This window comes from Neovison vison, chromosome 13, assembly GCF_020171115.1.
Source record: "Neovison vison isolate M4711 chromosome 13, ASM_NN_V1, whole genome shotgun sequence".
Taxonomy (NCBI): Eukaryota; Metazoa; Chordata; class Mammalia; order Carnivora; family Mustelidae; genus Neogale; species Neogale vison.
In genome coordinates, this window is record NC_058103.1 from 14,031,497 (window position 1) to 14,056,630 (window position 25,134).

Sequence of the window (25,134 nt, forward strand, 5' to 3'; positions counted from 1 at the left end):
AGCCTTCCTTCATGTTAGAGTAATGGTTAAAGCTCTGACTTCAGGGAATCCTGAATCTTGGCCAGATGCTGGATGGAATTCTGTGTGCTGTTGGAAACATGTTGCCTATGATTAATAAATATTTCAAGTGTTCCACATAACTTGACCGTTCTTCAGTCAAGCCACTCTTCTAGTTTTTCCTATACTGCAGTCTCAGGAGCCGCACATTTCTCACTCTAGAAATCCAGACAGTTTCCATAAAGTCTTACAGGATTGTTACTTTTTGCTATAAATGAATACTGACTTTAAGTAAATAATATACAGACTGTAAGCACATCAACATAATGAAATTCATTGTAGTTTTTTAGGCATGTTGATTGTTATTACATGAAAATGCATATGTGAAATAATATTAGATTAAAAAAGCAGGACACAATATTTATGAACATTATAACTGTAAATATGTATGTATGTTGAAAAACAGATTTTGGAGTGTAGTAAGAATAAGTTGTTTTCCTCATAAAATCATTTACATTCATATGCAGCAATATAAAATTATAAACAAGTGCGGCAGTAACTGCCATGAATAAAGTAAAAAAATAAATTGTCAGAGGCTTGTAATGCATAATGACAGGTGGATCTTAACACATAAGGAATTCCTATTAAGTCAAAAGGAACATAACTCAGTAAGAGCATTGCCAAAGGATATGAGCAGTATATAAGGAGGAAGAAGAAATATAAATGTCAATAAATACATGAAAAGGCTAGTTAATCAACCTCCCTAATAATAAGAAACAGAAATGAAAACTTTTTTTTAACTTATCAGTGAGCAAGGATTGAAACCCATTGCGGCTGGCTCAGTCAGTAGATCATTTGCCTCTGGATATCTGGGTTTCAGTTCAAGCCTCATGTTGGATGTAGAGATTACTTAAATCAATTAAATAAAATCTTAAAAAGAAAAACGCAGGGCACCTAGGTGGTTCAGTGGCTTAAGCCCCTGCCTTCGGCTCAGGTCATGATCTCAGGGTCCTGGGATCGAGCCCCACGTCGGGCTCTCCACTCATTGGGGAGCCTACTCCTCCCCCCTCCGTCTCCTGCTCTGCCTACTTGTGATCTCTCTGTCAAATAAATAAAATCATTCCAAAAAAGATTTATTAAAAAGAAAAATGCAAAAAAACCCCACCCAATGCTACTTAAGGTATGGGGAAATAGGCATTCCCATGTGCTGTTCATGGGAGTTTAATTTGTGTTTATTTGGAGGTAAGTTGTCAAGTCTGCAAATGTGGAGGTCTTTTGCAAATAATTTGACAATTAAATCTAAAAATACACACCTTTTTTTTTTCCATATATGTATATATTTATTTATTTGACACACAGAGAGCAAGCACAAGCAAGGGGAGCAGCAGGTAGAGGAAGAGGGAGAAACAGGCTCCGCACTGAGCACGGAGCCTGATGCAGGTTTCGATCCCAGAACTCTAGGATCACCAAAGGCAGACGCTTAACCAACTGAGCCACCCAGGTGCCCCTAAAAATGCACATACTTTTTGACTTAACAATTTCCACTTCTAGAAATTTATCCTATAAAAATATTAGCACAAGTGTGCCAAGAAATGTAGACAAACATATTTGATGAGACATTATGTGTAACAATGGGAATTTTAAGATAATTTTAATTCTGTGTTCCTTATGGTTTATCCAATCAGTACTATAAAATAATGGTTAATAATAGGATGACTAAACTGTCTGAATTAGAATCCCTGCTCTAGACCTCCTTAGCGCTGATTTTTTGGTAAATTTTCTGGCCTTGAAGCTTCAGTTTCTTTTTCTGTTAAATAATGAAGTTTATAGTATTAATAAACTCAGAGTTTATTACTCGCCTGTAGTGCTTAGCATAGTGTCCCACACATATGTAGTCATTAAATCTTAGCAATTATTATCATAAGTGTTGTTACTCTGCTGTTTTTGTGAGGACAGGTGTAATCTGCTGGCATAGAAAGGTATCTGATACATTATTAGGTGACAAAAGCAAATATAGAATATGGCTTTAAAAAGAGAAATCTAGGGGCACCTGGGTGGCTCAGTGGGTTAAGCCGCTGCCTTCGGCTCGGGTCATGATCTCAGGGTCCTGGGATCGAGTCCCACATCGGGCTCTCTGCTCAGCGGGGAGACTGTTTCCCTCTCTCTCTTTGCCTGCCTCTCCGTCTACTTGTGATTTCTCTCTGTCAAATAAATAAAATCTTAAAAAAAAAAAAAAAAAAAGTAAAAAGAGAAATCTAGAAGTATGGGGTGCCTGGCTGGCTCAGTCAGTAGAGCATCTGACTCATGTTGACCTCCTATTGTGAGTTCAAGCCCCATGATGGGTGTAGGGCTTACTTAAAATTAAAATTAAAAAATCTAAAGGTACTTAAGATTGTTCACCATGTTCATATTGTGGGGCAAAGATTAGGGAGGACAGTTTTCTATGTTAGAAACAAAAGTTTGTAACACTTTTTAAAACTTGTAAAAAATGTTTATAAACTTCTCTTTATAAACATTTTTGTTCATGTATAGTCTTTTGGTTTTTTTCCCCAAGATTTTATTTATTTGAGGGAGAGCATAAGCAGGGGGAGGATCAGAGGCATAGGGAGAAGCAGACTCGCTGAGCAGGAAGCCCTACTTGGGGCTTGATCTGAGGACCATGGTATCATGACCTGAGTTGAAGGCAGACGCTTAACCGACAGAGCTGCCCAGGCACCCCTGTTTATAGTATTTTAATTACAAAAATAAAACTTAAAAAAAAAAAAAAGCGGGGGCAGGCAGAAAACAAGGCTTAAAAAAAAAAAAACAACAGGCACTACACTGTATTAAAAATACCTCCACAATTTTTGCTGCTTGAGAAATACTCTCCCTTGCTTGAGGGTCGCATGCTTTTGGTGGCCAGAGTTGTACTTGCATCACGTTTTGAAGTAAGAAAAAGGGAGAAAGAATTAAAACGAAGACTCTGACTTAATGGTGTAGGAGTCCCAGAGAATCTGGCTTCATAGGAATTCACTTCCCACATACTTACCACTTCCCCTAGGACTCCACCCTCCCTGACGCTTACAACATTTATATAGTGAGTAATCCTTCCTTCTGCCACTGAAATGAAATCATTTATAATGGCTACAGCACTTGTTTTTCTAAACCTTAAAAATAGCTTTTAAAGGCAAAACTGTGGAGGCAATAATAAGACCAGTGGTTGCCCAGAGTTGTAGTGGAGAGAGATATATATAAATAGGCAGAATACAGAGGATTTTTAGGACAGTAGAACTATTGTATATGGTACTGTGATGGATACATATTATACATTTTTTAAAAACTCATGGAATGTGTAACAACAAGAATGAACCTTAATGTAAACTATGAACTTCGGGTGATAATGGCATGTTAATACAGATTCATTGATTAGAAATGTACTACTCCGGGGGCGCCTGGGTGGCTCAGTGGGTTAAGCCGCTGCCTTCGGCTCAGGTCATGATCTCAGGGTCCTGGGATCGAGTCCCGCATCGGGCTCTCTGCTCTGCAGGGAGCCTGCTTCCTCCTCTCCCTCTCTCTGCCTGCCTGTCTGCCTGCTTGTGATCTCTGTCTGTCAAATAAATAAATAAAATCTTTAAAAAAAAAAAAAAAAAAAAAGAAATGTACTACTCCGGTATAGGATGTTGATGGCGGGGGTGGGGGTAGTTGGTGAAGGCTGGGAGGCAAGGGCATGTGAAATCTGTACTTTCTGCTCAGTTTTGCTGTGAACCCAAAACTGCTTATAAAAAGTAAAGTCTGTCTTTTTAGCAATGACCTACCAAGCTACACACACAGAATGTCTTTATATTTTTAATCTTTTAGAGGTATATGCTAAAATATTTACAAAGGAAATGATCTGTCTGAATTTATCTCAATGCTAGACAGGTAAGGTGTGTGGGAAAATAGATGGAGTAAGATTAGCTGTGAGTTGGTAGTAATTGAAGCTGAGTAAACTGTACATGGGACTTCATTTTACACTTGGTGGTATTTGTCTGAACTTTTCCCATAATAAAAAATGTTTTTTAAATTAGTCTTAAAAATAATGCTAAGTCATCATCTTAATATTTAGCCGCCAGGATTTTTCATTTTGGAAATCTCTTAGTAGTTCTAGTGTCATCCTTTTTTTTTTTTAACATTTTATTTATTTGAGAGAGAGAGAGAGAGCACAGCGGGGTTGGGGGGGGAGCTGCAGAGAGAGTGGGAGAAGCAGGTTCCCCGCTATGCAAGGAGCCCCATAAGGGACTTGATTTCAGGAGCCTGGGATCATGACCTGAGTCAAAGGCAGATGTTTAACCGACTGAGCCACCCTGGTGGCCTAGTGTCATCCTCCTTTTTTTAACAGTTTCAAAGCACCTACACACCCCTTTTGAGAAAGACACTTCAGGGTTTTTTTGTTGTTGTTGTTGTAATTAGCATACAGTAAAGTACCCATATTTAAAGTATATGATTTCTTACGCTAAATACATTATGTTTATTTTTCACCAAACGGAATGCAATAAACATCTTCAAATCCGATTTAAAAAAATAAAAATAGGGCACTTGGGTGGCTCAGTGGGTTAAAGCCTCTGCCTTCGGCTCAGGTCATGATCCCAAGGTCCTGGGTTCGAGCCCCACATTGGGCTCTCTGCTCCATGGGGAGCCTGCTTACCCCCAACCCCACCTGCCTCTCTGCCTACTTGTGATCTCTGTCTGTCAAATAAATAAATAAAATCTTAAAAAAATAGAAAATAAATAAAAATAAAGTATACGATTTGATAAGTTTTGGTATTTGTATATATACGCTTGAAACTACCACCACTGTCAAAATAATGAACTTAATCACCCCCCAAATTTTCCCCATGTTCCTTTGCGGTCTGTCCCTTTTGGCTCTCCCTAGCTACTCCTCATCCCCAGGCAACTACCGATTAAGTTTTTGTCCTTACACTCTAGTTTTCATTTCCTAGACATTTGCACAGATGAGTTCATGTGGTATATACTCTTTTGCCTGGCTTCTTTGATTCAGTTTTGAGAATTTTGAAATTCATCTATGGCATAGCATGTATCAATTATTTATTCTTTTTTACTCCTGAGTTGTATTCCATTATATGGATAGATCACAGTTTTTTATCCATACTTGTTGATGGATATTTGTGTTGTTTCCAGTTTGGGGTTATCAATAAGGTTGTTATGGACATTCATGTACAAATAATTGAATGGACATACACTTTCATTTATTTTGAGTAAGTAAGAGTAGAATATGATCCAATGTAATAGGTATATATTGAACTTTTTAAGATACTGCCAGTTTTCCAAATTGGTTGTAGATTTTTGCAACACATTGTATAAGAGTTCTAGTTCTTCCCCTTGGTATACTTGGTGCAGTCAGTCTTTTTAATTTTTTAGCCATTCAGGAGGGTATGTAGTAATATCTCATTGTGGTTTTAATTTATATTTTTCTGAATAATGATGGCAAGTATCTTTTCATGTGCTTATTGGTCATCCTCATATCTTTGGGGAAGTGTCTGTTCCAATCTCTTTCCCAATTTCTAAATTCGGTAGTTTGCTTTCTTTGTGAGTTTTGAGAGTTCTTTATATATTGTGGATACAAATTCTCTATAATATGTATGCTTGGCAGCATGTTTTCCTAGTCTATGGCTTGTCTTTTTATTTTCATAACTGTTTTTTGAGAAGGGAAATAGGTTAGTTTAGATATTGATGGAAGTCTCTTTCATCAGTTTTTTCTTCTGTGGCTCTTTTTTTGTGTGTCATCTAAGAAATCTTTGCCTGGGGCGCCTGGGTGGCTCAGTGGGTTGGGCCTCTGTCTTTGGCCCAAGTCATGGTCTCAGGGTCCTGGGATGGAGCCCTTCATCGGGCTCTCTGCTCAGCAGGAAACCTGCTTCTCCCTCTCCCTCTGCTGCTCCCCCAGCTTGTGCTGTCTTATTCTCTATGTCAAATAAATAAAATTTAAAAATGAAATAAAATAAAATTAGTTTTTTTGTTTTGTTTTGTTTTGTTTTTGTTTTTTTTTTTTTAGTTGTTAGGAGTTCTTTATATATTCTGGATATTTACCACCTATCAGATACACGATTTGCAGATATTTTCTCCCATTCTGTGGTTTCCTTTTTATTCTGTTGATTGTTTCTTTGATATAAAGAAGTTTTTTTTTGTTGTTTTGTGTTTTAAAGATTTTGCTAATTTATTTGACAGAGAGAGAGAGAGATCACATGCAGGCGGGGAGCGGGGGAGCGGGCTCCCTGCTGAGCAGAGAGCCTGATGCGGGGCTCAATCCCAGGACCCTGGGATCATGACCCAACCTGAAGGCAGAGGCCCAACCCACTGAGCCACCCAGGCGCCCTGTAACAAAGAAGTTTTAAAATTTGATAGTGTCTTATTTGTCTATGTCTGCTTTTGTTCTTTAACTTCTCTTACGAAATATTTTGTAGTTTTCAGTGTACAAGTATACTAGGGTCTCCCCAGGATCATGCTTTTGTTCAGTGAATAGCTAGAAGAACTGACAGAACGCAGAAAGGCTGTTACACTCACTGGCTATAGCTTATTACAGCGGAAGAATACAAATAAACACATTGAAGGGCAGAGTCCAAGAGATACCAGGCATGAGCTTCCAGTTTTTTCCTCCTGGCAGTCATAGGAGCAGTGAGTGCTTAATTCTCCCAGGAACATGCTGACTGGGAAGCTTACTTGAGCTTTGGGTCCAGGAATTTTACTGGGGGCTGGTCATGACTGACCATAATTCTCTAGCACCTCCCAAGGTCAAGCAGATTATTTGCGGCCCAAGACCTTCACCATAGATGACATTGTTAGCAGTGTGGCCCAAAGCCTCATGTAAATAAAAACACTCTTCACAGGCGGGATATTCCAAGGGCTTAGAGGTTATCTCCCAGTCACCAGGCCAAATCTTTCTCTGTCCTGTGCAGGATTTGGGCACCCCTGACCTACTGAGTTAATCCCTTACTACACTACAGGCCTTTCACATTTTTTCATTCTTTAGGTCTTAGCTCACACGTCACTTCCTCAAAGAGATCTGCTCTGGCCACATTATCTAAAAGTAGTCCCATCCCACATTTTTTTAAAAATCACATCACCCTGTTAACAGTACTATCCAGCTCCGGTTATCTTGTTTATTGTCCCCTGCTTGAAATCAGTGCATGAGAGCAGAGACCTTATCTATCTTTTTGACTGCTATATCCCTGGCATTCGCTTTTTAAAAAAATTAGTAACCATAATGATTAAACCTAGAAACTAAAACTGTACAATAAGCCAAATATGGTCCTGAGTACCATGAGCTAAGGGCAAAGGATATGAATATTTAGTTCATAGAAAAAAATGCTCATCTTTTCTAATAATAAAAGAAGTTACACCATGTTCCCATATTTAACCTATTAGGTTGGTAAAAATCCAAGCATTTCATAGCTTGCTTTGTTAATAAGGGCTTGTTGAAATAGGAACTGTCCTATACTGCTTGGGTCTTTAAATTGATACACCCCATAGGAAGGGTGATTTGGCAATACATACCAGAATTTTAAATGCATATGTACTTTGACCCAGTAGTTTCACTTCAGGAAACTTACCCTATAGATATGCTTTGCACATGTGAAATAACTTGTAGGGGGCATTCACTGGAATAATGTTTGTAAATGGCAAAAAGTTGGAAGCATAGTTATAGCAGCAGTGTCCACAATAGCCAAAATATGGAAAGACCCAGATGTCCACTGAGAGATCAGATGAATGAATAAAGAAGATGGGGTGTGTGTGTGTGTAATGGAATTACTACTCAGCCATCAAAAAGAATGAAATTTTGCCATTTGCAACCATGTGGTTGGAACTAGGGGGTATTAGGCTAAATGAAATAATTCACAGAAAGACAAATACCCTATGATTTCACTCGTGGAATTTAACAAACAAAACTGTTGACCATAGGGAAAGTGAAGGAAAAATAAGATGAAAATGGAGAGGGAGGCAAACAATAAGAGATGCTTAACTCAGGGAAGCAAACATCCTTGCTGGAGGGAAGGAGGGTAGGGAGATAGGATTATTGGGTGATGGCCATTAAGGAGGGTACTTGATGTAAAGAGCACTGGGAGTGATATGCAACTGATGAATCACTAAATTCTGTCCCTGAAACTAAAATAATGCAGTATATGTTAACTAAATTGAATTGAATTTAAAAAAAGAAAAAGAGATGGAAGCAAGTTAAATGTTTGTCTTTAGGGGATTGGCCTAATACATTATGATACGTTCATACACTGGTTATGTAGCTGATTTAAAAAGGTTTTCTGGGGGGCACCTGGGTAGCTCAGTCATGGAACACGTGCCTTTGGCTCAGGTCATGATCCCAGGGTCCTGGGATGGAGCCCTGAGGGCTCCTTGCTCAGCGGGGAGCCTACTTCTCCCTCTGCCTGTTGCTCCCCTGCTCCTGCTCGCTCTATCAAATAAATAAATAAAATCTTTAAAAAAAAATGATGCTTGGGCGCCTGGGTGGCTCAGTGGGTTAAAGCCTCTGCCTTTGGCTCAGGTCATGATCGTAGGGTCCTGAGATTGAGCCCCCCATCTAGCTCCCTGCTCAGCAGGGAGCCTGCTTCCTCCTCTCTCTCTGCCTGCCTCTCTGCCTGCTTGTGATCTCGCTCTGTCAAATAAATAAATAAAATCTTTTTAAAAAAAAATGATGCTTAAAAATAAAAAGTTTTTCAAAGAATAAGGATGTACTTATGTACTGATATGTAAAAAAATCTCTAAGATACATAGTTAAGCAAAGAAAGTAAAGTGCAGGATAGTACCTTTATTATACTAAAATAATTTGTGTAAAAAGGGGGAATGAGAATATATATTTGTATTTGCTTGCATATACATCAAGAAACTGCAGAGAATAATTACAGTGGTAACCTGGAGCATTATATAATTAGAGAGTTATGTGGGAGATTTTTTTTTTTATGTTATTCCTTGTTACATTCTTTGACTTTAGAATCGTGTGAAAATTTTACCTGTTTAAAGAAACTTTATTTTAAAGAAATTGAAACATACAATTTTATTTTTGGTTTTTTTTTGGAACATATAGTCAATTTTTAAAAGTAGTATCAAAGGTACTATAAAGAGAAAGGGTGCGTTGAACAGTGCTCTCCATCCCATATCAGCTTCAAGGGTGGGGCAGGGTGGGTTTGGCTCTTGTTCATTAGAAACCAGAATATCCAGTTGAGTACTGTGAATGAACATATTATGATTGCTTCTTTCATGCTGGACTTACCCAACTGAGCTGTTCATGGAGCCTAATAGGACAGCTGTGGTGCCATAGAAAGAACAAAGATTTTGAAGCAAGAAACTTGAATTTGATTCCTGTGTCTACCGTTTTCTGGCCTTGAGATTTTAAACAAATTATTTTAACATCAATCTACCAATACCTCTCTATATATACAAAGAATAAATGAAATAATGTGAGCATGCTTTGTAAATTATCAAATACCATATAAAAAGAGCTATTGTTATGTGCATTTTGGTTTATATTGCATAGTAATCAACCCATTCACTTGGTCATAATTGTATTGCTGAACATTAGTCGCAAACAAAACATTCTTAGCATATGACTTAGTTACCTCCTTCAAAAAAAAAATAGAAGGGGCGCCTGGGTGGCTCAGTGGGTTAGGCCGCTGCCTTTGGCTCGGGTCATGATCTCAGGGTCCTGGGATCGAGTCCCGCATCAGGCTCTCTGCTCAGCAGGGAGCCTGCTTCCTCCTCTCTCTCTGCCTGCCTCTCTGCCTACTTGTGATCTCTCTCTGTCAAATAAATAATAAAATCTTTTTAAAAAAAAAAAATAGAAGTATGGATTTCCTCAACTTTCTTCAGCCGTCTGTCACACTGTGTCCCTGGCCTCCAGAGCCTACATTGCCTTCCTACTGGACTTTGGTCACTCCAAAGACTTGTGATCAGCAAAAATTACCTTTCTTATTGAGTCTTGTATATATTTCTGCCTTTTGTGCTTTGGAATAGTTTCCTTTCCGTTCCTCATAGGGTTTAAATCTTCATAAATATTTTCTGTGTGAGGTCAGAGAGTTGCTACTTCCTGACCTCCAGACTGAGATAGAGGGGCTGCAGTTCCTTTGTGAAGCCAAATTTCTCTCTTTTGTTCCCCTCCACTTAACCCCTGCCCTGTTCCATGAGTTATCATCTCCCAGTCTGGTTTCCTCAATCTCTTCTGCTAGTCCTAACTCTGTGCTTGGACCCGATAAGTATGCTCAGGTCTAACACTCCTGAAATGTTTTCAAATGTGAATCCCTTCTTTTGTCACATCTTGTATTTTTTTGCTTCAAAGAATGATTGCCTTTAACTCTTCAACTTCCATTTTATGATTTATGATCTCGTTACCCTCTTAACTCTTTTACTTTTGTAAAAACACGGGCCAACTTTCCCCTGCTAAATTCAGTGGCTTTTCAACTCTCCTATGCCCAGACTGTTGGTGACACGTCTGACATGTACTCCTTTGGCTGCTGTCATGTATTCTTCTGGGATTTCTTCCCTCTCCCCTATTTTTCTCTTAATTTCTTTGGCTGGTTTTTCTCCTACAACCTGCTGCTAAAGCTTAGGAGTTTTTCACTTCTCTCCTTGGTCGTATCCAACTCTGCTTTTCTTTCCATAGTTTTTGGATTACGTAATAACCAAGTCCATACTGTTCCGCTTTCAATCTGTACTCTCCCTGAGATTTCATGCATTTCCATAACTGTAGAAACTAATGAATGCCGGACTGTACCCTTGGACTTTGCTGCCTTGTTGCCGGTACCTCACATTCACCTATCTCCCTAATTAAAATACTTCTTCTCTCCCTCGTGCCTGCTCATCTTCTTGTGTCCCCTGCTGTATCAATGCCATCATCACCTTCCCGTCCCTTATGCCAGAAACCTCCAGAATCATCCCTGACTCCTTCCTGACCATTCACATGTAATTTGCCACAATGCCCTGTCAGTTCTGCTTCTGACATACCTTTTGCATATTTTCATTGCCACGCAGTCAGGTTTCTTTAAAATGAAACATAATTTAATGTGTCACCACCTCAACCTTATTAATTTTTATGACTTTTTATTTCCTATAGGACAAAGTCTAAAGCCCTTGGGCGTGGCAAATGAGATTTTTTACAACCTGTTCCTAACTTTTTCCTGCCACCAGTCCTGACAAACTGTGTTCCCCAGCCAGCCTAGGAGTCCTCACTGTTTTGTTTTGTTTTGTTTTTCCAAGATATTATTTATTTGACAGACAGCAAGAGAGGGAACACAAGCAGGGGGAGTGGGAGTGGGAGAGGGAGAAGCAGGCTTCCTGCTGAGCAGGGACCCAGATGCGGGACTCAGTCCCATGACCCTGGGATCGTGACCTGAGCCAAAGGCAGACGCTTAATGACTGCCACCCGGGCACCCCTCTCACTGGTATTCTGTTTAGGCTTTATTTTTCAGTTTCACTCCTTTACACCACTGTCACATCTCTGCTTGGAGACCATTCACCTTCCACTCACTTTTCTCAGGAATCGTATCTTTGGGGTGCCTGGACGGCTCAGTCATTAAGAGTCTGGCTTTGGCTCAGGTCATGATCCCAGGGTCCTGGGATTGAGCCCTGCATTGGGCTCCCTGCTTAGCGGGAAGCTTGCTTCTCCCTCTCCCACTCCCCTTGCTTATGTTCTCTCTCTTGGTATCTCTCTCTCTCTCTCTCTATCAAATAATTAAATAAAATCTTTTTTTTTTTTTTTTTAAAGGATCTTATCTTTATGCTGCCTTTTTGGACCACATAGAATTATCAGTCCTGTAGCACTTTATTCATGTCTCTGATATACTGTTTATCCTGTATTAAAGCAAACTTATGATCTGAAGGATCTTTTTAATTTCAGTATTGCCATAGCACAGTACCTGGAATATAGAATTTTGATAATTACTTACAGGATGAATATTTTCAAAGTAAAGTGAAAAAGAACTCAGCCAGGACTTTCCTGTGTTGTCTTGTGAAGAGCTCATTGAAAGGTGGTTAAGAGCTTGATTTCTGGTTGGTCATGCCTGGGTTCAAACCCTCTCTGTAATGCTTCCTAGCTACGGCCATTTCCCCACCTACAAAGTGGTGATGACGGGGTGGCTGTGAGAATTTACTGTAAAGCACGTATCACAGTCCAGTACATCCTAATAATTTTAAGCCATTATTAAGAGTTAATGTATTTTTTTTTAAAGATTTTATTTATTTATTTGAGAGAGAGAGACAGTGAGAGAGAGCACGAGCGAGGAGAAGGTCAGAGAGCGAAGCAGACTCCCCATGGAGCTGGGAGTCTGATGAGGGACTCGATCCCGGGACTCCAGGATCACGCCCTGAGCCAAAGGCAGTCGTCCAACCAACTGAGCCACCCAGGCGTCCCAAGAGTTAATGTATTTTTAATGACTAACAGTAATAGTTACACTGCGTAGTCAAAAATGAGGTAAAAGAGTGGCACGTTCTCACACGATCTTCCTAAGAGAACCTGTTCTTATCTTAACTAAGCTGATTACATTTTACCAGCAACAGTGGCTATCAGTCCGCTTTCCTCTCCTATTCTGTACTGACCTAGGAGGAGTGCTGTTCTTTTCCTCCTTTTATCTGTTATTTTTACTATTCTTATTAATGCTCTTCAGAGTCACTCTCTCCTTTACAAAAAGTTGAGTTTTAGATATGAACAGTGATACCAAAAAGGAAGTTGAACTTGAAAGATACGAAAGGGTAAACCTAGCATAAGGATAAAAGTGGTGTTTGGATTAAGAAACCGAGGAAAGTAGAATCTAAGAAAGGTTCTAGTTTCATTCAGTCATTTGTCAAATATTTGTTGTTCATTCTATACAGGGCAAGGTGAGGACGCCTCTGGCTGGAGGAGCATCAGAATTGTTTAAGGCCTAATTTCTCTCTGTAAAGATTTTTTAAAATCTTTTAAATAATTTTTTGAAATAATTGTAGATTTACATGCAATTGTAAGAAATAATAGATCCCTTGTATATCACTGTAAGGATTTTAAGTCTTATTAATAATGAAGGTTGAGGGGCGCCTGGGTGGCTCAGTGGGTTAAGCCGCTGCCTTTGGCTCAGGTCATGATCTCAGGGTCCTGGGATCGAGCCCCACATCGGGCTCTCTGCTCAGCAGGGGGCCAGCTTCCCTTCCTCTCTCTCTGCCTGCCTCTCTGCCTACTTGTGATCTCTCTCTGTCAAATAAATAAATTAAAATCTTTAAAAAAAAATAAAATAATGAAGGTTGGGGGGCACCTGGGTGGCTCAGTGGGTTAAAGCCTCTGCCTTCGGCTCAGGTCATGATCACGGGGTCCTGGGATCGAGCCCCGCATCGGGCTCTCTGCTTGTCAGGGATCCTGCTTCCTCCTCTCTTTCTCTCTGCCTACTTGTGGTCTCTGTCTGTCAAGTGAATAAAATTAAAAAAAAATAATAGTAATGAAGGTTGGGGCGCCTGGCTGACTCATTTGGTGGAGCAGGCAACTCTTAATCTCAGGGGCATGAGTTCAAGCCCCACGCTGGTTGTAGAGCCTAGTTAAAATTATGAAAGTGAGATAGTTCCTTGTATAACTGGTATGAAACTGCAGGTAGAAAACAGTTCTTAATTTTGAAAAAGGTCAGATTACTACACTTGCAGCTGTAATAAATAAGGTTTCATGCAGGTATCGGTTTTTAAGCCAAACCTCAGAGGATTACAGTTGTATTAGGTTGAGAATGGAAGAGGAGAAAGAGGTAAAACCCAGAAAGAGCTGGGTGAGAGGGAGGACCGGGTTCCTGCACCAAAGAGCAGCAAATCATCTAGACAGACAGACATACCTACATACATACATTCATTTATTTGTCAGAGAGCGCACAAGAAGGGGAGCTGCAGGCAGAGGGAGAAGCAGACTTCCTGCTGAACAGGGAGCCCCATGTGGGACTCAACTGAGGACCCTGGGATCATGACCTGAGCTGAAGGCAAACGCTTAACCTACTGAACCACCCAGAGGCGCCTCATCTAGAGTTTTAAATTGGACGCCTTTTGTGAATTGATTCTTTCTTGCTTTGAGTTTTTAGAACTCAAGTAATGATGGGCCTCTCCTTAATCTCAGGTCTAATTATTCCGTTTTCTGTTTTTATAAAATACCTTGGTTCTACTAAGAGTCTGACTTCTTGAAAAAAGTTTCTCTTGTGCTTTTAGAATGACAGTAGAGAACGGCAGGAGCACAGCAGTGAAAGGCGGAGACGTGGCAACCCTGGGCCATTATCTAACGGACGACCCCAGGGTAACTCACGGCCGGTGGTGGAACAAGAAGAGGAGGAAGATGAAGAGCTGACGTTGAAATACGGCGCCAAACATGTGATCATGCTTTTTGTCCCCGTGACTCTCTGTATGGTGGTGGTCGTGGCTACCATCAAATCAGTCAGCTTCTATACCCGGAAAGATGGACAGCTGTATGTATGAGTGCTTAATAATTCCAAGACGGGTCTGGCTTTCCTAAAAGTGTGTCGTCATCACCTTGGAGGCCTCTGCTCTGAGGGAGCACAAAGGCTGGAGAGTTTGTCCTCTCTGACAACCAGAGCAGTTGACAGAATGAGGAGTTACTATTTGTTGCTTTAAGCAGAGAAAATGAGAGCTACAGAGTTTTATTTCATGTGTGGTGTCACTGGGCGAGGCTAAATTTATTTGAAATTGAACAGCTAAAGAGTTGAATATTAATCTTTTCCACCTCAGGGCCAATGGTCCCATTGTTCTTCTGCTAGAACATTCTTCCCTTTTCTAGATTTGATGGATGAATTCTTATCATCATTTTCATCTTTGCTTAAATGTTAAGTCCTCAAAGGTGATTTCCCTGATCCTTGTAACAGAATTAGGTCCTTTTGGATACTCTTTCTTATAGCAGCCTGTTCTTTTTCACTTGTCACAATATGCAAATATTTATTTACATTATTTAAGCCTGGTTTTCTTCTGTAGGGTAAGGCCTATGAGGGCAAATTGTCTCTACGACTAGTTATGTAACAAGTGCTCAACAACAACAAAAAAGTTGCTAAATGAAAGGATGAAGAATTAGTGCATGCTCCCGTTCTCCGTGTTCCGTTCTCTAGACTCCTGGGGGGATTGTTGTATAGGTTTTGTCGTGCTGTTGGTAGGAGCCCTTTGCCTTCAAGGAAAATACTTTGATTCAGATTCACCTAATTTTGTCTCTAGAACTCTGTAGGGCCCCTAAGGGCTCAAACAAAGTTTTAAATGAATTTTGGAATTTGAATTAGCAAACTGTGTGGTGTTCTAAAAGCCAAGGTATTAGCCCTTTGGGAGAAAGGCTAAGACAGGAGTAAAGGGCAGGGGTTGGAGACCACAGTTAAAAGAAACTGGGGAGTACTATATGTATAGCTTAGATTTAGTTTTGGCTGTATATTATAGAACAGGGATAGTAAGCCATAGTGCCCACAGGACAGATCCGCCTGCAACCACCTATCTTTGTAAATAAAGTTTTACTGGAACATAATCATGTTCATTCATATATATTGTTCATTTATACATTGTCTATAGCCGCCTTCATACTACAGTGGCAAGGGTTCAGTGGTTGCAACAGAGGCCATATAGACCACAAAATTTAAAATATGTCCTCTTTAGTCCTTAACAGAAAGTTTCCTGACTCTGTTATAGGAAATCAAAACAACTGGTTTAAATGATATTCGTATTTTATCTCTTTCCCAGAGAGTGGTACAAGGTGGTCAGTCCAGATTAATAGTATGTCTTCACATTCCTCAAGGACTCAGGCTTCTTCTTTCCTTTTCCTTTGGCTTCTATCCTTTAGGCTATTCAAGGTTCCTTATTGGTACTGAAGCCCCAGTTCCTTATTGCTACTGAACTTCCTGTTCAATTCAGACAACAGGAAGCAGGAAGTGGTGAGGGAGAAAAGGACCTAAGACATATCTCCCAGCAGAATTAATGCCTTTCTTAGAAGTTCTACACAACACATCCGCTTTTAACTCATAGGCCATACTTTGTGTCATGGTCACACCTAACTGTAAGGGAGTCAGAAATAAAGTCTCTTAGCTGGGAACGCTGGAACCTGAAATAAAAGTGTGTTTTTGTGAATGAGATACCAAGGGGAAGATGGGTATTTGATGTTGTGTTAAAACAACTCCAATTGTAGTTACCCTGTGGGTGAAAAAAATAATTGTAAGCCATTATTATATAAGCCACCTTCCTTTGACAAGTACTTATAGCTCAGGTAGTTCATGTGGTAGAATCCAGTTCTCTAAACAAATCACTAATAAACTGGAGAGAGAACATTTGGTAAGTAATGATTTTAGTGTAAAGCATCCACTAGATGGAGCCAGTGTCTGGCTCACAAAAGTCCACCTCTCCACATTTGAGATCTCTCCTTTTATTTTGAAGAACTTGTATATAAGAACTTGAGTATAGCTAACTTTCTTAGCTGAAATTCTTGGCGAGATTGCTGAGATGGAGAAAAGTCATAAGATATCAGTTGAATCAAGGAACTAAAACTGGTGTTGGAGAGGGTTGTGGTTTGAGATACCCATTAACACTTACTTCGCACTTCTGTATTTTATTACAGAATCTATACCCCATTCACGGAAGATACAGAGACCGTGGGGCAGAGAGCCCTGCACTCAATTCTGAATGCTGCTATCATGATCAGCGTCATTGTTGTCATGACTATTCTCCTGGTGGTTCTCTATAAATACAGGTGCTATAAGGTGAGCATGAGACAAGGAACTTTGCTTTTCAGCATGTTCTTTTTGTGACTGGGTTTTCCTGTCACCGTACTTGGTCCAGTAGAGAAAGGAACTTTATATTCTAGAACTGATTTTTGCTTTTCCCCCTTATTGTAGAACATTTAAAAACACAAAAAGACATTATGGGGAAAAATTTTTTTTCTTATCATATTCTAAATGTTTTTAACGTTTTGATTTGCAGTACACTTAGAACATTCCAGATTAAGTCCTAAGACCTTTGTGAATTCCCTCATTCGCGAATAGTACTGTAGGATATAATTGTCCCCATAAAGTAATATAACTTAAAAATTTCAGATTTTGCTGAGTGCAGACCACTAGAGCTTCCTTCAGACACTGATGTTAAACTCACTGGTGACTGGTTATATTCCCTTTCTACACTGGGAGCCATGCATTCCCTCACTGTCTCTCCTTCAGTAGCACTAGCTCTTTCCTTGGGAAATGAGGGCGAGGGAGATTGTATAGCAAAGACACAGGCCCAACCCTCCCAACCTCTGCTCCCTTAGCTCACCCTCTAGCTAAGGGATTCACTCTTAAATTTTAGCCACCTGCCATATTTCAGGTGCATGCTTCCGAGAAATCACAAATTATTACAGTCTTTCTCAAATAAAAGAAATAAATGATAACTTTCCAGATATTGAAGTCTACTCTTTTCCCCTCTAGTACTTATGTCTGTATATGTTTAACATAGTTAAAATAAAATGTTTAATAAATATGTGTCTTTTCTTAACTTTTACTTTGGCATAAGCATTTTTCCATATTTAAATCCTCAGAAAATGTGTCTAAAGGCTATGTAACACTTGACTCAATGAGTGTATTTTAATTTACTTATCCTATTTTCCCTGATGCTGGACATTTAAGTCATATCCATTTTTTTACTACTCTAAAAAACAATGAAAGCCTTTATGGAGCCTTTTTAATTTTTCATATTGTTTCCTTAGGGTAAAATCCTCAACACAGAATTTATGGAGCAAATTATCTACATTTTTACATTTTTATTTTATTTATTTGAGAGAGAGTGCAAGAGAGCAAGAGAGAGCAGCCATGGTGGGGAGGGGCAGAGGGAGAGGGAAAAGCAGACTCCCTGCTAAGCAGGGAGCCCGCCATGGGGCTTGATCCCAGGACCCTGGGATCATGACCCAAACCAAAGATGCTTAACTGACTGAGCCACCCAAGTGCCCCATCTACATTTTTTTTCATTATCATGGTGTGCAAAATTCCTTTTTTCAAAATGATAGTATCAATTTGTACTTAACATTAGTAGTGAATGAGACTGTCTTACCTTAACCTTTCACAGCACTGAATTTTTAAAATTCTGTGCTAATTTTTATAAGCTAAACAAAATGCCTTCATTTGCATTTGGTTAATTACCAGTAAGATCAAATACCGTTCCAGTGTTGACGAACTTCAAAATTATACACAATTTAACCTGCTTGTTGAATGTTTGAGTGGGTGGAAGTGTTAACCCAAGTGATGACCGTCTGCAGTCTGACATTAGCAAGTGGAAAAGATTGAAGACAAAGGGGTCTATGATCATGGGAGGTAGTCATCAATACTTAGAAAACCGAAGAGCAGATGCTGTAAACCCTGCTGCAGAGCATCCTCCTACCCCTGCTGAAATATCCTCATGGCAGTTACTTTTTCTGCATATATGTGTTTACCTGCTAGTTCTGCTTCTCTGCTTTATTAGACTCATTTTGTGACTTTTTAATATTCTATTTGTTTATCAGAGAGTACAAGTGGGGAGAGGGTTAGAGAAGCAGACTTCCCACTGAGGAGGGAGCCCAGTGTGGGGCTCGAATCCAGGACCCTGGGATCATGACATGAGCTGAAGGCAGACGCTTAACCGACTGAGCCACCTGGGTGCCCTTCACTTTGTGACTCTTAATCTGGATTATATGCTACTTTCGTTCTTCGCATTTTATGGGGAGTCTGTATCCTGTTTAGAGTCATACCCACACCTGCACACCTTAAGGAAGAGCCTATAAATTCATACCAGTTATAAGTTTGCTTTCTTGAGCCTTCCTTTCTGTGATCTCCCTGGTACTTTTTGGTTCTTTTGGATGTCCCAGCCAGAGAGCTGGTTTTATTTTACCAATGACAGCGCCAAGAAGTGGTAGGGCAGAGAGAAAAGTAAAGCAAGTGCCATCTGCCCCACTTTGGGGGAACTACCGCTCCTCCAGTTAGAGAGGAAGCTTCCCCTCCCTCAGAATTTTAGGCTCCTGCAACCCTCAGTACCACCCCCGCAGGACTGGTGGCTGGATGTGAGAAGATGGTGAAGTGAGATTTTTGCATTCTTTTTTGGTGTTAGGAGACCTCTTTCCTGTTGCTTATCCAGAAGTAGACTTCTCCTAGAGCTCCCGCCATCTTGCCAATGCCCATTTGGGGTTGCAGTGAGTTTGATGGAGGAGGCTAGAACTGGAGGGAAAACGTGCTAAACTCACTTCCAGTTCCCCAGCCCAGCTGACTCTTCACTTGTCAGAGTCCTCACCTAGCGGCTGCACGCATTCTGGCCAGCTCTCATGGTTGGATTCGGCAAGAGAGAGGGGAGGTGTGCGCTCGCTCCACGGCGCCTCAAACCTGTCTTGATGTATTTTGGTCAGTTTTGTGCATCTTTTAGTTACGTCTCATTTTAGATCGTCTAAGAAGGGTTTGTTTTCAGCCACATTTCCACATTTGTTTGTTCATATTGTTTTGTTAACATTAAGTTCAAGTCTTAGCAGGCACAGCCAATTCTATAGGAACAAGTTGTTTACTTTGATTTCTACTCCAAAATAAAAGGAGCTTTTGAGTCAGAAATTCAGAAACTTGCCAGGGCCTGTTTGGAAATAAACCTGGAGGATTTATTGTCAGTGGTTGGTTGTGCAATGTCTGTGAGAAGCACAAGAAGTTGAAAAACCGAACAAACTTGAAAAAGGTAGAGACTGAAAAGGCTTATTTACATATCACGGTTAGAGACGGAACTATGTAACTTATTAAAGCCGTGCGATTTCTGGCCTGGACAGTTCAGGGTTTAGAGGAGATGCTTGCTGTTCTGTACTGAAGCAGGGCTCTTTTCTTTCAGAGCCTTTAGCACAGGAAAGCTGAACTAGGGATTTTTGCAAGATGAGGGAAAAGCCTGCTTTACCACCTGATGTTCTAGAAAAAGGGGAAGTGCTATTTAGTCATCATCCCAAGAGGCTTTGAATTCAGGTAATAATAATTCAGAAAATCACAACGTCAGTGACCAAAAGCCATTATTACAGATGGAGGGCATTTAATATCTTTATAATATGAAGAGCATTTATAAATCATTCAGAAAATTAGGAACACGGACATTATAGGACATTAGAGCATGTAGCTCTTGATCTCGGGGTTCTAAGTTTGAGCCCCACCTTAGGTGTAGAGATTACTTTAAAAAATCATAAAAAATTGGGTGTGGTGAAAAAATAATGAATACTGTTTTTCTGAAAATAAATAAATAAATAATTTTTAAAAAGGGAAAAAAAATCATAAAAAATATTATGAGGGACGCCTGGGTGGCTCAGTTGGTTAAGCAGCTGCCTTCGGCTTGGGTCGTTATCCCAGCGTCCTGGGATCGAGTCCCACATCGGGCTCCTTGCTCAGCGGGGAGCCTGCTTCTCCCTCTGCCTCTGCCTGCCATTCTGTCTGCCTGTGCTCACTCTCTCCCCACCCCTCTCTGATAAATAAAATCTTAAAAAAATATATTATGAACATTCTAAGAAATTTTTAAAAACCCAAGCCAGAAGAATAACGAAGGAAATATAGATGGCCAGGTGGCGCCTGGGTGGCTCAGTGGGTTAAGGACTCTGCCTTCCGCTCAGGTCATGATCTCAGGGTCCTGGGATCGAGCCCCACGTCAGGCTCTCTGCTCATGCGGGGAGCCTGCTTCCTCCTCTCTCTCTCTGCCTGCCTCTCTGCCTACTTGTGATCGCTGTCTGTCAAATAAATAAATAAATAAATCTAAAAAAAAAAAAAAAAGAAGAAATATAGATGGTATAGATGGCCAGGAGAGAGACAGAGATAGATGTGTGTATATATGTTTCCTCAATGGTAAAAACAGAAACATATTAAAATAATAAATTAACATATTTCACCTATTGACTTGGTGAAGATTAATATAGGGTTTTTTTTTGTGAAGTCACTAAGCCAATATGTATCAATAGTAATTAGAAAAAATGTATACTTTTTGATTCCATAATTTTGCTTTCATGATGTATCTGAGAGAAAGAATCTGAAATGCAGAAAAATAATTATACGCTAGAATTTTTATCCTAGCATAAATTATAATTAGAATAAAGTAGAAAACCATAAGTTTCATAAGAAATACGGAATAAGAAAAGGTTAAATAAATAAGAAAAGTTTAAATAAATAAGAAAAAAAGCTAAATAAATAAGAAGATAAAATTGTGGGTTCATCCATATATGTAGAATATTATAATTTAGTCATTTAGAAATCATATTTTCACCCATCAATAGGATTGGACAGCTGGGAGTCCCCACACAAAAGACTAAGGACTCTCATTTTACAAAAATCAATATTTTCAAAAAGTATTTGGTGGCATGAGAATATGTCTGTAATAAAAAAATGTTTTAAAAAGCAGAATGCTGAACTATATTACTTGATTATAATGTTGTTAAAAGGCCTTTATACATGCAGACAGAAAACATGCCTGAAAAAAATACGTTAATTGGTTGTCACTGGTCAGTGGGAATGGTTTTCTTCCTTTAGTGTTTCTTTAGCTTCTCAGTGTTATACATGTATGTTCCTTTTGTATTCAGAAAAGTGCTTTCTTAAAATAAACACAATCCCCATGCTCTCTTGCTGAGAAAAATAAGGGTAACAAGCATTTCTCAAGAAAAATGAGAATTTCTAGGGCGCCTGGGTGGCTCAGTGGGTTAAGCCTCTGCCTTCAGCTCAGGTCATGATCTCAGGGTCCTGGGATCAAGCCCCGCATCGGTGGGGGGTGGAGGGGAGAGCCTGCTTCCCCCCTCTCTCTCTGCCTGCCCCTCTGCCTACTTGCGATTTCTCTCTCTCTGTGTCAAATAAATAAATAAAATCTTTTTTTTTTAAAAAATTAAAAAGAAAAATGAGAATTTCTAATACTCAGTATTTACTCTGACCCTTAAGTCGAGCTTAATACAGAGTACCAATGTACATCTTCCACTTTGTAAAGCTTTTCTGTTTTGTAATATTTCATCTACTTTTTAGTTTTATAACCTGGATTGTCTCTGAAGCTGAGTCTTGTAAGTACAGTGGGGTGGGAAGCATGCAGGGAGATTCCTTTCTGCTTAAGCTTTATTGGGTTTTCTGCTGATAAAATAGAGTAAGGGCTCCCTATAGAATATTTTGCTAAAGTTGAATATTTTGAGAGGGAAATGTGCAGGTGTCTTCAATTTACTTTGATATGTATTAAAAATAAAAAGAAATGAATAGAAATGCTACAAAGTGAGTATATCAAAATGTGAATGGTGGCTGTAAAATTCTTTAAACTTTGCGTGTGTTTGAAAAAAATTTTTTGTTTGAAGATTTCATTTATTTGAGAGAGAGAGAGAGCGCGCACCCGCGCACAAGTGGGGAGGAGGGGCAGAGGGAAAAGGAGATGCAGACCTTGATCCCAGGACCCTGAGATCATGACCTAAGCTGAAGACAGACACTTAACTGACTGAGGCACCACTTGAAATTTTTTATAATAAATTATTAGGGGAGTTTTTTGTGGAAGAACACCAGAAATTAACTTTGTTTATTCAGATAGTCAGTTTAGAATATTCATGTGTCCAAAGAATATCAACTTCCATGTAAAGGCATTCTTTTAACTTTTTCCCTAATTGTACCACTTAAGAAGTTGTCTTTCTGTGTCTGTCTGTCTTTCTTTCTCTCCCTTTCTTTCTTAAGTTTTTGTTTTGTTTTGGCAGAGATACAGCCTGAGAACACAAGCAGGGGGAGTGGGAGAGGGAGAAGCAGGCTTCCTATGGAGCAGGGAGCCAGATACAGGTGTCAGTCCAGGACCCTGGGATCATGACCTGAGCTGAAGGCAGACGCTTAACGACTGGGCCACCCAGGTGCCCCTGAAGTTATTTTAAAGAAAAAGAGACAGCAAGAATTTTTAAGAAATCTTTTCTTTTAAAGGAATTAATAATTACAGATCACCTTGGGTGACCAGAAGAAAACCACAAGAGAAAATTAACATGTATTTTGATCATAACTAGATTTTGATAGGCTTGAGCCTGATTATTGGAACAACTGGATCTGGGAGGTGGGTGTGGGCGATTTTTTTTTTTTTTTTAATGAAGACAAAATAATATTCCAGTTTAGAGATGATTTTCGGGGGGGTGCCTGGGTGGCTCAGTCAGTTAAGCATCTACCTTGGGCTCAGGACCCTGGGATTGAGTCCCACATCAGGCTCCTTGCTCAGTTGAGAGCTTACTTCTTCCTCTGCTTGTCGCGCCCCCTGCTTGTACACTTCCCATCTCTCACTCTGACAAATACATAAATAAAATCTAAAAAAAAAAAAAAAAAAAACTTAAAAAAAATTAAAATGGCTATATAACCTAAAAGGCCTATTTTTTAAAATACAGTTAATGTATATATATGTAAGTCATTTAATGGACTGTGATTTTCAGGTTCACTGAATTTTATTTTATTCAATTTATTTCTGTTTATTTCCAAAATACAACAGAATTTTTCCATTGAAAATATTGCTGCTTTAAGCTTTAGATGTTGACTATTGTCTCTGTTGATATTTTATTTTAGAATGCATTATTTAAAAACTTTCACATGTTTCTAAAGGAACAAGTGTGTGTATATGTCTTGCTGAATTTTCTATTTTCTATTCTGAGTAGTTCGGTAGCAAAGAGTTCCAATATAAGTATGCGCTGATCCCAAAGTCAGTTTGAGTTCTGCCATTTGAAAAGAGTAACATTCACAGAAATAATATATTATTTTTGAAGTAAGAAACTTGCCTTCCTTTAGGATATGGGATCTGTTAGTTATATTGAAATGCTTTCTTTTCTAGGTCATTCATGCCTGGCTTATTATTTCATCTCTGTTGTTGCTGTTCTTTTTCTCATTCATTTACTTGGGGTAAGTGGTGAAATACTTAATTTTCAGGAATTAACTCTGAGCTATATAACTGTCACTTAAACCCATGGACTTTGTTGATGAAATACTCTTAAATTATGATCATTTCCATACATAGTTTGTACTTGGTATGCTTAAGACTGGTTAGTATTATAAAATATATATATTTTTTTTCATGGCTGCACTAAATTTCATTTTACAAAAATAGCATCCTGTGTCCTAGCCATATGAAATGTATTGTGGATGTTTAATTTTTCTAATTTCAGGTATTTTTAAACTAGGGTTTCTTTCCGTTGTGGCATTTTATTTTATTTTTAAAGGTTTTATTCATCTGAGAGAGACAGTGTGAACACATCAGGTGGGGAGAGACAGAGGGAGAAGCAGACTTCCTACTGAGCAGGGAGCTGGACATGGGGCTTGATCCTGGGATTGGAATCCGGACCCAAGGCTAAGGCAGAGGCTTAACCAACTGAGCCACCCAGGCGCCCCACCCATTGTGGCATTTTAAGTGACATGTGGCCTTTTTTTTTAGTTTTTGTACTGACTTTTACAGCTATGACCTGTGATACTGGTTTCCTATTTATATGAATGATACAGAGTTTTCTGCTAAAGAAAGCTCAACTTGAGAGAAAAAGTGAATTTAAAAAAAACTGTTAAATAGCACAGGTTGATAAAAGATATGGTAAAAAAATGAAGATAGGCTATGAATATCTAATCTGAGGGAATCATAATTCTGAACAATGATTTGATGAAAATTAGTGTACATAAATATTTTTAGATTTCTGTTTAATTTTTTTCAGGGAAGTGTTTAAAACCTACAATGTTGCCATGGACTACGTTACTGTTGCACTCCTGATCTGGAATTTTGGTGTGGTGGGAATGATTGCCATTCACTGGAAAGGGCCTCTGCGACTCCAGCAGGCATATCTTATCATGATCAGTGCCCTCATGGCCCTGGTATTTATCAAGTACCTTCCAGAATGGACAGCGTGGCTCATCTTGGCTGTGATTTCAGTATATGGTAAAACTCAAGACTGACATTTTGTTCATCACAGAAGTACCTCACTGGTGTGTTTCCCTTCCTTTTCCAGTTATCTTGACTTAGGAAAATGGTAACAGTTAACATCCCATAGCTTTTCAGAAAATAATTAATTAGCTAGAGTATCTTTTTCTTATAAAGATTTCCTTTCTTTTTGAGGTTGAGTTCTTTAAGAATGTTTTCTTACTGCCCACATTTTAAGCCAGTGAGGGATTAGTGGAAGGATCCAGACTTCTTAGAAGACTGAGGTTTAAATCCTGTCTCCACCACCAGCAG

The 25,134-nt window shown here is 39.3% G+C and overlaps 1 protein-coding gene across 4 annotated transcripts in view; it reads left to right on the top strand.

Annotated features, from left to right (window-relative positions):
* Positions 1–25,134, top strand: part of PSEN1 (presenilin 1) — a 75,383-nt gene that overhangs the window by 21,891 nt on the left and 28,358 nt on the right. For all 4 annotated transcript variants that reach the window (XM_044231158.1, XM_044231161.1, XM_044231160.1 and 1 more), the window contains exons 4-7: positions 14,176–14,429; positions 16,562–16,703; positions 23,755–23,822; positions 24,620–24,840. In XM_044231158.1, coding sequence (XP_044087093.1) covers positions 14,176–14,429; positions 16,562–16,703; positions 23,755–23,822; positions 24,620–24,840 — 685 coding nt within the window. The remainder of the gene's footprint in view (positions 1–14,175; positions 14,430–16,561; positions 16,704–23,754; positions 23,823–24,619; positions 24,841–25,134) is intronic.